At 39.3% G+C, this 16,514-nt stretch overlaps 1 protein-coding gene across 1 annotated transcript; it reads right to left on the bottom strand.

The window, feature by feature from the left end:
* Nucleotides 1-7,476: 7,476 nt before the first annotated feature.
* On the bottom strand, nt 7,477-15,339 carry LOC307023931 (coiled-coil domain-containing protein 186-like). The gene is made up of 3 exons (XM_079657627.1): nt 15,180-15,339; nt 13,140-13,359; nt 7,477-10,315 (listed from the first exon to the last, which is right to left on the bottom strand). Exons 1-3 carry the CDS (start codon nt 15,203-15,205, stop codon nt 10,232-10,234), a joined length of 330 nt encoding a protein of 109 aa, XP_079513753.1. The 5' UTR covers nt 15,206-15,339; the 3' UTR covers nt 7,477-10,231.
* Nucleotides 15,340-16,514: the final 1,175 nt, after the last annotated feature.

Raw genomic sequence — 16,514 nt, 5'->3', positions numbered from 1 at the left:
AAGCAGTGTTTGCTTGGCAGGAAGTATGTGTTCGCTCAGATTAGCAGTGAGCTCACAGATGGAGGAGCTAATCAGCAGCTTTAGGAATAATTGTCCCAAATTGCATGAGTATCAGTGCACATTTTGGCTGCTCCAAGTCAAAGGAGATGAACTGATATCACTGTCACCACAGCAGTAACTGCGGGCACATGTTGGATAACAGAAATGTCACTGGTTAGTGAATACCTCTGGTGTGTTTTACTGGATTATTGTCGATCAACTATGCCTCTATAACTGGGTAAAAACCCTCAAATTAGTTACATATAAATGTTTATGTATATATATTTACATCATATTCTACTATATTATTTTTGCAAATTGCCTTTGACAGTGTGGATGCACAGACCGAGTCCCATAGCTGGAATCTTCTGGATTATTGTAAAACTATTTTTTGATGTGGTCAAGGTGCAATCATGTGCCCCATTAAAAGCCCAAATGTACAGCAATAGTTGGACATGTTGCTACAGTAAGTACACTCATATGCTTTTGTTGCCAAGAGTTTGGTGAGAAGACTGATAACACTACACTATCTAAAAATGTAGTCACAGCATCCAGTTAGCTTAGCTTAGCATAAAGACTGGAATCTGGGGCTACCAGCTAACCTAGGTCTGTAAATTAGCATTTTAGTCCGTATGCTAGCTTCATAAAGCTCACTGATAAACATGTTATATATCTCTTTTGCTTATTCCATATAAAACATAGTGGCGGTGGAGGCGGGTTTTGTGACCAACTATTTCTTGGCTGGGAGTCATTGCCAGCAAGCAGCGGAGACTCTTGCAATTGCCAAGAAACAGATTTTGTTAGATTTTTGCTAGCTATTTACCATTGCTTAGTTAACTGACTGCTAGCTCCAGCTTCATAATTATGGCACATACAGTATGTGAGAGTGGTATCATCTAATTGTTAGTTGTTAGACAGCAAATATGGGACTAAAATATAAGATTGTTCATAGCTGTATTGAATTTGGGTTCAAGCGTTGTCAAAGATATGCATCGTCAATGGACATTATACAAGACTAGATACGACTCAAGGTGCAATCATACATATTTCCATATTCCCGGACGATAATCCGAATAGACCATGATTTAACAGCAGAATCAAGTCAGACATTTTGCATGAACTTCCAAATCACCAAATCGCTTTTATACTTTAAAGGAGTGTCGGGAGTTTTCGAATCTGCTCAGGCAACAGTTGTGAGCTTTCTCAACCCAGTCTCATGGCATTTCGTGTTCACCAACACGATTTTTAATCTATTGATTCGTGTTCACCAACACGATTTCCCCCTTTTTTTCGTGTTTCACAGCACGATTTTAAAAGCAATGTATTTCTATAGTCTCACGGCATTACGTGTTATAGGAAGACCGGAAGCTGTGTCGTCCATAAAAACATGTTCTTACTCAATAGAACACGAATCAATAGATTAAAAATCGTGTTGGTGAACACGAAATGCCATGAGACTGAGTTGTTCATTCAGTAATCTATGGAATGAAGCTCCCCTCGTCAAAATCATGAACATTTTCTACGCCAATTAACGCCTCTAGCCATCTGTACTTAATTAAGACCAACACAAACATCATTATCGTCTAAGAGAATTAAATACATTGTGAATACGTTATCTTGTCTTTTCCCAAATGTTATTGTGATACTGATGCTAAGACACTATGCCTCATTGGTTGGATTCAGGGGCGGACTGGGGGGGAAAAGTGGCCCGGGGATTAATTGATAGACAGGCCAACTTAATGCGCGACATGTATCGGCCGGCCGGCGACGAAAGTATGTTACTTAACAAAAAACCCTATGCATTTAATGTTATTTTGGACCATTATTCATATAGTAATCACATTACCTGAGCCCTTGAGTTGTCAAGAGCAAAATAGTTACAGCATATATTTAGTGATTTTAATGTTAAAAGATCATTGATGCAATAACATTTGGACCCAATTTGCCTGACTTGACACATGGAATAAAACATGGGCGTAGGAAGCATCCTCAATGTGGGTGAGACCATTAAACAGGGGGTGTGGGCAGGTGGTGGACCTCACCTCCTCTAGGGGGGTCCGGGGGCAAGCTCCTCCGGGAAGATTTTTTTTTAAATGTTGAAGTTAAATGCATCAATCATGTGAACTTTGAGAGCAAAATTAGGGACTAAATCTATGGCAGTCAGTAGGGGCTTGGACTGTGAGCCGTAGGGTCGCCGGTTCAAGTCCCCGACCAGACCTACATTTGGAGTGTGGACTTCTACTTGGAGGGGTCCCAGTTCACCTCCTGCCCTGCCGTGGTGCCCATGAGCAAGGCACCGGACATCCCCTTTACCCCCTCACTTCCATTGTTCCCCGGGCGCTGTACAATAGCTGCGCACTGCTCCTAGTACTAGACTCCTGGTACTAGAACGGGTTAAAAGCAGAGAACACATTTCACTCTGTGTGCTGTGTGCTCTGCATGTGTGACTATTAAAGAGAGTTTCATCCCTCCCAATTCTTCTTCTTCAACACCCATATAAAACGGAACTGTAAACAGATTGACTTTTTCTTTCAACATTTATTTGAACAGCAAGTGGAGGCAAAAGTGACTGCACCCAAAACAATAAACCTGCTAGCTAACTAGCCTAAACTCAGTAACAGAATGTGGGCAACACGTTCTTCTCCACAGCCGCGCGACCTCTGAGTCAGACGTCACTTCCCCCTTTTCTATCCTACGGGTACAACCGCACAGCCGCTCCTCCTGAACCCCGTTTCCCTGCCAACCCCCTCCCCTATGCAAGCCCCTCCCTCTGAACCCAGGGCTTGCTACAATACTGTATATACAAACTATACAAAAGCGCCTTTACGCTTTGGAGTTTGCTTATCCATCTGTAAGCAACTGCCAGCTTGGTCTCTCAGTCACTCACTGCTGATCGTTCACTGCGCAGTGACAGCTGCTACGGGCCTGATGTGTGAATTTGAAACTGATAGATAGAACAAAGGTAGCCTATCAAAATGGCCCGGCCCAGCCCAGCCCAGTGGGCCACACGCCACTGAGCTGGGCTGGGCTGGGATGGGCTGGGCTGGACTGGGCTGGGCTGGGCTGGGCCGGAACACTTACTAATGTGGGCCGGTAGGATTTAGGTAAGCAAAAAAAAAAAATGGGAGTGGCCGGAACACTTACAAATGTGGGCCGGTAGGATTTAGGCAAAAAAAAAATATATATATATATATATATATTTTTTTTTTTTTGGCCCTCCGGCCCACACAGCACCGGCCCACCGGGGAAACTCCCGGTATTCCCAATGGCCAGTCCGCCCCTGGTTGGATTGGATAGCCCTTACAAAATTATTTTCTGTGTACAAATTCTATGTACAAAAAACAGCAACACAGAAAAATGTCAGCACCTGAAGATTATTAATAATAAATGCTGATTGCTCATGATTACAACCTTATCAGATCCAAACTCATGTGCAAAATCCATCCAATAGGAGCATAAGTGCACCTTTAACACACATTTTAAGTGTGTTACCGGTAGCTGCATAAATTATATGTACAAATATATATATTTAATTACAGTCTTAAGCGATTGATTTAATATTGTTAAAATAATTGTTACAATGATCATTTTAAAAGAAATGTATCTGATAGCTTGAAAATCTAAAATCTTGAATGTACAATACTTAATGAGATGCATGAACTTGTGGATACCCTGCAGCTGGTAGTCACCTTTGATTCCAAAAATTGATAAAACTCAACTTCCATTGGGTAATAATAATGTGTACAGCTAAATCCCCTGTGATTTCTTCCACTCTTAATCATGCTGCGATTGTCGATGTGTGGTGCCAAAAGCAGGTGCTACGCTTCATGTGTCCATCTGTTTGGATTCCCATGGGAAGTTGGCGCTTAGAGTTCTCCATCTGCTGCGCTTTGGCTTGCTTTGACTGTGGCTCACATAACCATTGGGACCAATGACATCAGTCATGTTTAGCATTTGTGTTCATCTTTGAGAATGTAAATGGATGTTAGATGTTGGTGTTGAGGTTAGCTTGGCTTAGTTTAGCTTAAAGAGCAGAAACAAGTGATTAGCTCTGTTTAAAGTAAATAAAATCTGCCTTCCAGCACCTCTAAAGCCCATGAGGGACTTGGAAGTGTGTGTGGTGGTGACAAGTAAACTTAATCTGTAGAAAATAGGTTTGTGACTTCCTGTATTGTTTACATTTGGAAAGAGCAAGGCTAGCTGCTAATGCTATGTTAAGCTAATCGGCTGCTGGCAACAGCCTGATGTTGAATGAAGTATTTAGGAGTGATGTTGATGTTCTTATCTAACTCAGCAAGCAAGGAAAACATTATTTAAAAAAATGTCAAGCTATTCTTTTAAATCACTGGCATGACCTCACTGATAAAATAAAACATTAAAGGGTCCCCTTCCAACCACTGGGTCTTTATCTACTTTTCACCCGGCTTTCAGAGATCCGATCACCTTCATCACACATGCAAGCATTTCGAGACACAGATGTTTGCACTTTTCTCCTTTTTTTTGCAGCCCCCAGTCCTTTTGAAAGCCTTTCATTTTACAGCCCTGGCTAAATTAACAACACCTTTTTCACTTTAATATTTGGGTTCAAGACTGGGACCTGCTCACACATGATGAGTGTCTTCACGGAGTGTTCGAAGCCGTCAGAGAGGCCCAACTGAGTCCAAAAAGGGTAAAATACCCTTTTTGCAAGACCACCAACTGACATTGTTTTTTTTTTTTTACTCTCACATCTAAGTCTGCTGTGAAACACCAGGAGAACATCACTGTGCAGGTTGCTTTAAATCCCCTGCACCTTTATACTGGCTTGTCAAGAAGATAGAGCAAATGTATACACAATGTACTTAACGTTGTATCACTTTACAGTTTGGTAAAAAGTGTTCATTCCACAGAAAAAAATATTTTTACTGATGCATCAATCTTAAGCTCTTTTTAACTGCTGAGTTTTCAGTTAACTTTGTACCAACCTCATTGTGAATCTTGCCTTGAGAAATGTCAGCACTTCCAAACTGCATGCCATTAAAAGGTGTTTGTCTCATTCAAGAATAAATATATTGAAAAAGCCAATCTTTTCCCTGATTGTATAGTTTGCTTATGTCATGTCAATGTAGACATATTGGTATTAAATTAGTATTCATAACCAGTGAAATCTCGGTACCACTTAACAATAAGAGTACCCTTATAAGGGATTCATAAAGGGTCTATAATTAGCTTATTAATTAGGTTGTAAACACTTTATTAATCATTAAGAACCATTTATAAACCAGTTCTAACATACATTTTCACACATCGACACAGGCTCACTATTTGGCAAGATGACTAAGCCTTATACTGGCTACTTAGCGAGAATCAACTCAGTGAGCAACAGATACCAAGGATGCTGGCTGATGAAGAAGACGAAGTAAGTTAGGTTGTCAATATAAGGCTTAGTCATCTTGCCAAATAGTGAGCCCACATTTATCTGTACTGCTAAGTCTTATATTGGGTACTTGGCTTACTTCGTCTTCTTCATCAGCCAGCATCCTTGATATCTGTTGCTCACTGAGTTGATTCCCCCCTTCCATCTTGACGTTTCTTTGCATCTCTTTATGACCATTTATTTATGAGTTACTAACATTTACAACTGCCAAAAGGGAGCCTTATTGTAAAGTATGAAACACATTCCCATTTATTAACGAGTTACTACCATTTCTAATAAGGCTTAGCAGTACAGATAAATGTGGGCTCACTATTTGGCAAGCAACCGGTCACAGTCACCCTGTTTATCTCATGTCTTATAAAAGCTTATTAATGATTTATAAAGTGTTCACAACCTAATTAATAAATGAATTACAAACTATTCGTAAAGCCTTTATAAGGGTAGTCTTATTGTAAAGTGGTACCGAAATCTCTATTTGGTAGCATTAAACGCCTTCATCACTCTCTAGGCCAAGTTGCTACCTTTCTTTCTTCTCCATTAATCAGAAATGTGAATGAACATGACATCATTTCAGTTTCTTAATGTAATAGAGCACTGCTGGAGAAAATGGCCTCTCAATTTCAATCATCAAGGTGGAAGTGAAGCGTCTGAAGAGGCAGAGCAGGAGAGTGGCATACAATCAACGCATTACTGAGACGGTCCACACGTAAGAGGCCTGCTTTGTTCTAATGGAATCTAATGATGGCCACATGGATACATGAATATTCCCAATTTAAAAAGTCTATTTCTGTACACAAAACGCTGAAATGAAAAGACAATAATTGGACGTTAATTGGACTCATTATAGAGCCTCATTCATATTCAACTGTTTTTATCTTAATGTTGCAGCTGTAGCGGTGCCTGTGTTGAGATGGAATACTGTAAACAAAAATAGACTCAAAAGGGCGAGACAGGCTTGGTACATCTGCACCTTGAGAGTCACTGTCATGTTTGCCGCTGCATCTAAAGGACACAGGCAATGCTTTATGAATTCAAGGGTGGTCATCTATGCTGATAGGAGAATCCTTTATCAGTGAGCTAAAAATAGCCCCGGCCGTTACCATCGGCTTAAAGTGGATATTTGAACTGCTGTGTGACGGCATGCCTGCGGAGAAAAGGGGAAATTGTACCCATACGTGACGAGAATGTCTGAGGGATCAAATGTCTTATTTTCCTTCTAAATTATGTATTATGATATGACAGGTGCTATCAGATTGTTTGTGGGTGTCTGGGCATGTGCATGCGTGGAAAGAGTCATAGATGCAGGTTGACAGGGTGACTAAAGATATTGTTCATCAAAACCAATATTTTTGATCTAAAATAATAAGTTTACTGGGTAATCGCAAAAATGTGAACTAGCATTTTAAAGCAAAAATGATATATCTAGAGGGTGTCCATGAATAGAGGTTGGTTGATTGGTTAAAGGAAAATAGTTCCTACATGAAATTGCTCACATATACTGTAGGTCTGTGGATTATCTCAAGTAACTCTGTTCTGATTTCTGGAAAGAGAAGCTGCCGTTGAGTTTTTCCAACTCTTTAATTTGCGCTTTGAACCTGACAAGTCAAGTGCCATCTAGTTTCACTATTTTTGAGAGCAAATAGCACTACAGGTAAGAGGAAAAGTATTTTGTTTTTGAGGTAAAATGTCCCCAACTAGCTAGGAAACGTGTAGAAGGATGCTTTCATTGACAGTTGAATGACAGCCTATGGAGGAAAGGTTCACCCTTGACATGTTTTCGTTTGGATATTGGGAGTTTTCCCATACATTTGGGTTTTAAATTATCAGAGAGCCTGCCTGGTTTGACTGACAGTGTTGCAGAGATGTGAGTGACCTCTAGCATTGCTGAGCCTGCTGCTTTTGAAGTGGCTGCACGCCACAAATAGCCAGTGTGTGAGATGTTATCTCTGTGCAAAATGTCCAAACAGATGTTAGTGTTGACCTTAGCGTAAAGGCAAAAAGAAGAAATATGAGACACTGCGGAACATTCAAGAGAAAGTCAAGACTCGTCTCCTTTTATTCCCTGGAAACACCATATATACAAACAGAATCAGCATCTTTAAAAACAATCTCGTTAGAATTTTACAGAATAACATATTTACAAATGTATATTATGATCACAGTTTGAATATTCCACAAAACAAAGAAGGGGGACTCATTGCACAACAGGAGGAAAACAGAAGAATGACAAACATCTCATTACATTGACACTCACACACACACCGATTTATTCATATCCATATTGTGAAACAAGATTTTTCATCAACACAATGCTGCATCATGGCTAGGTTTCAAGGCTGTGGAAATGTGTGAAAATCCAGGATCAGCAAGATTCTTACAGGTGACACGCTGCGACCAAAACAGTAGAGATGTATTGGCATGCCTCTGAGAATTAGGAAGTATTAATTAGGAAATCCTTTGCAAGTTTCTTTTTGCATAGGTTGTATTTTACTTCTGTCCCAGAAACAGATTTTCACAGATTCAGCATCAAGCATTAAGATGCATGAACATCCAGATTAGTTTCATTATGAAATAATCAACTGCCTCGATAGAAACAGACATTTAGATTGATAACACTTTAACCTTACTGAACCTTTTGGAGTTTAAAAAGGTTGCTAATTATCAATATCAAGTAGAATCAAGGTCAGTATGTTTACATGCTGATCCCACGTCAAAAGGAAATAAGTTTGGATGAGATAACAGTGGAGGTACGCAAGCACCCACCGCAGTAACATGACCTCAATCCTGGAAACATGCATTTCTATTCAGGTAGCGGACTATTTCAACATAGCCTCAGGATGTAGGGTAAAAGAACACATTAACAATCATTCATGACAAATAAAGGCCTGTTTCTGATCTGCCAAATAAAGAAATGGAGGCCTGTGTTCTGTGACAGCTGCTTCACAAATCCTGAAAACGTTACTAGTATCGAATCAAGCTAGTGATCTGTTTACGGATCTGTTTACGAGTCTGTGTGTGTGTGTGTGTGTGTGTGTGTGTGTGTGTGTGTGTGTGTGTGTGTGAGAGAGTGTGAGTGTGTGTGTGTGTGTGTGTGTGTTTTGCTGATTCTCCTAACAGCTGTGAACAAGAGACAGAAGCTGCATGTGTGTGTTCGACTCTGGTCTAAATGCAAATCAAGTTTACCCCCCATAAATAAAGCAAACTTCATGGTCAATCTTGTGTCAACCTAAAAGCCCCTACAGCTGAAGCATGTACACACATGGCGTAAACACACAAGCTTGCAAGGTTAAAAAGGCACACAAGCTTGCAAGGTTAAAAAGGACACACGCAGACACTCACAATTTGGATATTTCTAAACCAGCACAGTCACAAACAGACATTTAAAACCATATACTGGCACACATTCAGAACAGAAAAAAAAGACAAAATAGTAAATAAAATATAAATCAATGAAAGGAACATTGCACTTTGTCCCTGGATGCATCTCTGTAGCTACAAATCTCATGTCTTCCCTTGGATTCCTCTACAATTGAATTACTTGAACAGACTCATTGGGACAACAAATAAAATAAAAAGGGGTGATAGGAATACCTTCAAATGTTCGTCTGTTTCCCCTTCATCAGACCATATGATGCACGCGGTGCAAAGTATCTTTCTACAAGCTTTTAGCATCTCTCTGCCTAGTGTAAGAGGAATGATAATGATGCTAACAAGGGAAGCTGAAACACAAACAGATTTAGATGCTCGTGTCTGATAAAGATAAATTGTTGCCCTTTGGTAGAGCATTTGTGAAGAAGAGGCAGACGTATACGTACAAGGTATTTGTTATCTAAAACATGTGAAAACTTTAGGTGAAAATAATCAAACAAATAAAACTTAATTTTAACAGAAATTAAAAGAAATAAAAAATCATATTCAAAATGGCCAAACTCAAGACCAGCTCTACATTTAAACCTTAACATGATATTATACTTGTCATGGATTTTCTTCAGATTGAGGATTCTTCCACGCTGATGGCATAGTGCTGTTTGCTGCATGGAACGCGGCAAAGACACGCTCTGCTTCCTTCAGTGTCGCACCGTGGTGCTGATGATGCGAGGCACCTTGCTTCACCAGCTATTTTCTAAGTGCTGTGCAGAGCAAAAGATGAGGGAAAATACTCAGGTGGCACACCAGGTCCCCAACGAGCATCGGCTGATCTGTTTCTTTTTTTTGCTTTTGGAGTGCCGTGTCGTCAAGCAGCTTTTCAAAAATAAAATGTGGCTTATTGGCAGACAGGAGACAAGCTGAAAGCAGGGCATGCTGGGGGATCTTGTTTCAGTTTACATGAAGAATAAATATACTTTTTATAAGATGAGTTCATTGGCAAATCATTTTCTGACTACTTCCCATGTCAAATTTGCTATACATTCATGATGATGGATCTTCAATCAACTTGTTTACAAGGCAATTAAGAATGTTCAGCTTGAAACAACCGGCCCGAGGACTTTTATCTTGGCTCAGGGGGAGAGGGACGTTAGCCAGAGGAAGATTTGTTGTGTCAGACGAGGTGTTACAATGTGGATAGAACAACGACAGTTCAAGTAAGTTCAGACAAATGGACAGAGTTCAACAGGGCCTCTGGAAAAAAACAGCCTGAGGTGATACTGGCACTTACAACATTCAATCTGCTCCTTCATGTGATGTGAGAGTGAGGATATAGCTGTTACTTCAAAATGGTACGTTCTACAAGTCATCCTCGGCCCTTATTTTCCTCTTTCCTGTGACATGGTAGTGTCACTTCCTGCTTACTGCGTCCTCAGGGTCTCTCTGCTGCTTTATGAGCCGCTCAATCTCGGACCCCAGGGTCTGTAGATTCTCCTGTTAAAGAAAATGAAGACTTTTAGACTTAAATGCAACTTTTAATTCGGGATTCCTGAGACGAACTGGTGTGCTGTGACTGCATGTCCAGCATTTTTGCTCTTTCTTACTTCTGTGTCTACAAAAATGGCATTTAAAAGCCTGGATGACATTTACTTTTTTAATAATAAGAGTAGGAACTAACGAAACATAGCACGTATTGTCACAACCTTTTTTTAGAAACGGCAATCAATATTTAAAAACTTAATGAAAAACAATTATCACAGATTTGAAAATGGCCAAAGCCAAATTACTCATCACGGTAGATGTGAAGCTTTAATTGGGCTTTGAGAGAGTGTTTTGTTTCATTGTCTCATTATTGTGCCTACGCTGAGTGTTCATTTCTTCCTGCCAATCATCTTTCATCCACAGAAATGAAAGTTGTTGCCGAAAAAGAAAATACTCCCACATTCAGTTTAACATCTATTGTCTTTTTTGGTTTTTAAAGCATCTAACAAAAGTGTGAAAAAGGAACCTAAGAGAAGCAGTAACTATGAATGAAAACGGGACTATGTAGGTGTAGTGTAATATTTTTATTTTTCAGCTTTCTGATATCTCAATGTTTGAAAGGTAGTTTGTGCGCAGTGTATTTAATGTGGATCAAGATAGGTTTGACACGTTCTAGTATCTAGGAATTGTGGACATTGTTCAGTTGTTTTGCGGAACATCGTGCTTGTATTACACTCTTGACAATATACATTTACTTCATTAAGAATTTATAACAGAAGTGACTAACATCTTCTTCATTCGTTTCCACACACATAATTAAATTAAGACTAGTCTATGTCTGGTAAATGTGCATATTTCAATGAGGACTAATTCATACAAGCAAAATAAGTCCCTATTTGTGCACTTCATGGTTTATTTTTTAAGTTCTTTGTTTTTATTTCCATTACATTTCATTATTAAAATCACAGAGCGTTGATCCCTGGCGCTACATCTCTTATAGGTACGTCATTTGGCCGCATCACCTCTTCAGACAGGCTGCTGTTAAAAAACTGAGAGGTGGAAGGGATTCATCATTTCCCACCTACACATCAGAAAATCTGTCCAGTTGAAATCCTAAATTCTATTAAATGAATATAAAAGACCCTTAGGACACGGACAAAGCTTACATACACAAGCGCTGAATGGATGCTGTGAATATAGGCTTGAATCCACCATTTCAGATCATGAAGTAGAAAGAAGGAGGAACACGTCTTTTATTAGACCACAGTTTCAATATCTCTGTAAAAGGTTTGGAATATACGAGCCAAATGCGAGACCACCTCAATGGATAGAAAGTAGCAGCCGGCTCGATGTCCACTGTGCTTTGATTAAACTCCACCATTCATCCACCTTTAAACTATCATATTGATATTGATGTAGTGTTGTTGTTTAAGAAATCGGTAAAACATCTTATTTATAATTTATTTCTGCTATATGCGTTTCTATTTCTGTGTCATTTTAATAAGCTAGTCCACTTTCATAAACTTGAATTTTTTAAATGCCTTATGCAGCCAAAATAAACATCAAATAATATTTCAAACTAATTTACATGAATTCATTGTATTTAATGTATAAAGTGTTGAAATTCTTTCTTTTAACCAGTGGAAGCAAGTGGATGGAAATTTTTTGAAAGTAACCCAGGAACAGCTCGTGCTTTTGGATGTGTCTGGTTGGCTGTGATGCCCGAGTGTCATAATTACAGCGCAGAGCCTGAAAAACTAAAGAAGGCTGCCCATCAGTATTCTGCATGAGCAGTCCATACTGTGCTACAGTACAGGCATCCTGCAGGCTCACAGGCTGCTGTGGGTTTGACGTGTTAAAGGAAATGAGCTTCATTTTCTGGATGACAAATTCCAAACCTCTAAATGCTGAAATAAAGTAAAAATATAAATGCTTTGATTAGATAAATGCATGAAAACACACACAAAAGGTGTATTAAATGTAGTATCTGTATATAGCCACTCGGAATGTACCACTTTTGTAACCTATCAAGAGACTTGGATTGAAAATTAGCATTATTTCTCCATACTGATCTGTATCAGTGTGTCTTCATAAAAAAGGAAAATATATTTGGCCTGAATAATATTATTATAAAAACCTTTACAAAAGAATGATGGACCAAAACATGACAACTCTGTGTGCAATAAGAGCAAATAAACTGCTAATCAAATACATTTTAGAATAATAGTTCTATGAATGAAAAATGAAGTACTTTAGTTAGGGCTGCTCAATTAATCGCGATTACGATTATGGCTTGCAACGATTACGAAAACAACGTAATCAAAATAAAACGATTATTTTTTTATTATTACTTTTTTTGGGGGGTTTTTCAGTTGAATTATACTTAAAGTTCAGGGTAACTGTTAAAAACATACTGTTCACATTTTTTTTTCTCCAATAAATTTATGTTTTCAAAGTAAATGGATAATCGTTTTTAATAATTGTGATATCAATTATTGACCCAAATAATCGAGATTATGATTTTTGCCTTAATCGAGCAGCCCTAACTTTGGTACATGTTGTTGTGTTTCTAATCTACGTTACATTCAACCTGACATAATCCCAATGAAAAACGTTTACATTTTGACCTGGCTAACATTAACATGATTTTTAAAAGTAGACAGAGACACTTAAAAAGTCAAAGTGGCGCATGACAATGACAGCTAATTAATTACCCTCCGAGGTCATCTAAGCTCGTATAATTAATGACGCACTGCAAACTACACATCATTAACAATACCACCGCGTTGAATTCTACATCCAAAGCTCACTACACTTATCTATGATGCCTGCTTACCTTCAGAGTAATGTTCTTCAGCAGTGTGTCCTCCAACACAGCCTGCAGCTTCCTGTTGATCTCTAGCGACAGATCCAGGGTCAGCCCGCTGTCCGCCGGGTGGGAGGTGTAAAGAGACGCCATGATGCCCCCCCGCCGACTCACGTTAGCCTTGTTAATGTCCGACGCCTCTGATGAGAGGGCCCCCGACTCCTCTCTCAGCACATAGCTCTGGATTATTCTATTGGGAGGAAGAGGAGGACAGGAGTCAAACAGCATGCTTCATAAAGGAGAGGCAAAGAGTGAGTCAGCTGTGGAGCAAAGAAAATTGAAAAAGTAGGATTTATAGGTAAGAGCATGGAGAGCTCCTTCAGAGGAATACAAACCATTTCAAGCAGCAGTGGACGTTTCTAGAATAGTAATTCCAGTGGGATTGCTTGTTGAACTTTTGCGCACAGGACACATTCAATCATAGTTAAAAAGATGATTTTTCCGCCAGTCAGAGGAGGAAAGGGTAATGAAAAGACAGCTTTAGAATGCCAGGATTCAATTAATCAACCGGGAGTGTGTGTGAAAGTGAGATAAATCTTCATGTTCATAATTATTTTTCATCTGAATAACAAAACAGCGTCAAGGTTAAGCTATGTTTGTGTCACAGAGAGGGAAATTCATTAGCGTAATAGCTCCAAACTTCCTGTTGTCCAATTTTCCCAGAGAGAACACTGACGAACAAATGTGTTTCCATTAACACGAAAACAGACCCAAAGACAGCCGCCATTGTGACTGGAATTCATTACCGCGTGTGTCATTATCATATTTTTGTTAATATGCCACCCCAGAGAATAGAGAATAATACAAAGCAGTATTCAAGATAAAGGACATGGTTAAGGAAATGAGTGTGTGAACATTTCTCAATGAGAATGCTCGCGCAATGCTCCACAAGTTTGGAACTCAAAAGCTTTTGCAATGGCAACTGGGTGCTTCATTTTCTCCTGAAGCGTGGGGAGGTGAAGAGGGTTAGGTGCTGCCCTACAGAAAAGGTCAACATCCGCCGGTAAACCTCAGGAGATGGAGCATTAATCAATATTTTTGAACCAGCTCTCGACACAGCTGTTCACCCGAAGCGCCGACCTGAAACATCAACAATACTCAGCTCCATAATGACGTTGTTTAGTTCAGATTCAGGACGTGCACGAGAGAGGCTTCTTAAAAAGGCGGGTAACTGTGGGGTGAGCAGAGTGTCCTGACCCTGAGTCAGATTAGCAATTAGATTACCACTCAGCAATTTCCATCATAGAGCTCATAAAAGGAATGTCAATCCATTTAGGTGAATACATACAGTATGTACTACTACAACCAATTCTACTACGGCGACTACTACTACTACTAATTAGTCAGAAATACAACAAATACAAATGAATGGCAGGCAGTTTGTGGACTACATTGTTCTCTTTCAATGTTAAGCTACAATATTTGACATGCAATAGGCATTCATTAAAGAGCTTACAGTTTAATTATAGCTTTCAAGTGTAAGTGTTCTATTTAAAAAGGAAACATGTTGTGATGGAGATCTTTGAATGGTGGAAAACATGCCAGCCAGGGATACAAGTTTAATATATTTTTGAATATAGCATGCATGAATAGAATTGTAGTATAAGAAGATAAAACAGCTGAATTCTGTTGCACAGACTACTTTATATAAACCATAAGACTACTCTGAAATAGTGTGGATACAATTACAGTGTTAACTCTGACTTTCTCTGTGTTGCTGAAAAAGAAAATCAGTTTCATCCTTTAATATAAAAATGAATTAACCTATTTTCTTCCTTGGTATTCAAAGTCGTTAATTTTGTGAACCTGATATTTATGCATGACCTACTGTAGACATCAAACAGTTTGTTACAGTCTATGTATAATCTAACCCAAAAAATCTGCCATGCAAAAAAATCGAAATGAAACAGTAGCTATGGAAGCACTACAGAAAAAGCCACCATCACAGATTCCCCATCCACAAACACACACAACAGCTGGGCTTGCACAGACATTAAAAAAGGGACTTACCTCTGACTAGACTTGCGAGGGTCCATATTTGGACCCCAGTTCCATCACGACAGTGTTTTAGTAAAAACAAAAAAAAGTGACAGAAATTAAAGATGTGGCCACATGGTGCGCTGAATGGCATGCAGAGGCCGGCGGCAGGCAGGGTGTGAGCAAGACAATGACTTCTGTTGGGGGCGGCAGGCAGGGTGTGAGCAAGACAATGACTTCTGTTGGGGTTTGTTAGTCTGTTCTTTTTTCCCCAGCAGAAACTAAGCAATGAAGGCGGCAAGTCAAGCATGCAGGAAGTGAAGCTGGCAATTCTGAGTGCAGTACAGCTCTCGAATAGGACATATTGGAGCGCACTACAGTGAAAGTCCCCCCCTCTTGAGGTTGTGCCCAAAAAATGGCAGCACAAAAAGGGAAGATGCAAAAAAAGAAAGATATGGTTTTTTAAATGTTTTATCTTTAGAACGACTAATACCATGAATTAAGTCGGGAAATACCAGCTTTATGTTAAAGGCTGCAACCATCTATTTTTAATAAATGTAAATACTTAAGATCAAATCTAAATGGATCTTCCTTTATTAACACAAAAGAATACTACACTGGCTTATATATCAACGGAAATTAATTATGAAGTAACTGCAGGACAAAGACCCCAGATCACCTTGAAAGGCTCCGTTCTAATATATTTTAAACACATTCAGAATCCTTAATAACCCTCGATGGAGCTCATTGTGCTGAGCATTGATTACAACTAACAGAGAAAAAGGGTTGCTCCCTAGATAAGTCTCCATCTGCATGTAGTGAACAGACGGCCGTTCTCCTCTGGTTTGTATCAGCTTCATTCAAGTCACATAAAAGGCCCATTCAGACTTAATGTTCAGCATAACCAGGTGTGGGTATTGAAGGACAGACATCATTACCCTTGAAGGATGATGCCTCTGTTTCTGCATGTTTTAGCTCATTTACTACAAATCAAATATACTGTATGCAGCCAATGACCCGTGTTTCACTTCCTAGCAGCTGGGGAAATACAATGTATGGCTGAATGATAAGCAAAATGCATCTAAACATAATCATGTAGCAAAAAGTTCCAAAGTTTGAGTATTCCCAAAGTCACGCAGATAATGCAATGGTTTTACCTACAGTAGTTCAACTTCATTTTCATAATAAATGATGTTCTTTTCATTTGTTTGGCATGACTGATGACTCTAAATACTGCAATTCCCATGAGCCTTTGCCCCCTTGACTTTAAGAAGAGGCCATTCAGGTGTGCTCAAAAATAAACAAACAAAGGCTCAGGAGATTTAAAACACTTTCACGTTGCAGGGCCGAATAAATGCAAAAGTGACA

The sequence above is a fragment of the Notothenia rossii genome (genome assembly GCF_949606895.1).
Source record: "Notothenia rossii genome assembly, chromosome: 11".
NCBI classification, from domain to species: domain Eukaryota; kingdom Metazoa; phylum Chordata; class Actinopteri; order Perciformes; family Nototheniidae; genus Notothenia; species Notothenia rossii.
Note: the sequence above shows the minus strand (reverse complement) of the source record. Positions and strands in the feature narration are given on the sequence as shown.

Bases quoted from the DNA above. Each gene is read 5' to 3' on its own strand.
- LOC307023931 (XM_079657627.1), bottom strand. From the start codon at position 15,205: ATGGACCCTCGCAAGTCTAGTCAGAG. The intron at 13,360-15,179 runs GTAAGTCCCTTT...TCCTCCCAATAG, and splicing joins CCTCGCAAGTCTAGTCAGAG to AATAATCCAGAGCTATGTGC. The intron at 10,316-13,139 runs GTAAGCAGGCAT...TTTCTTTAACAG, and splicing joins TGAAGAACATTACTCTGAAG to GAGAATCTACAGACCCTGGG.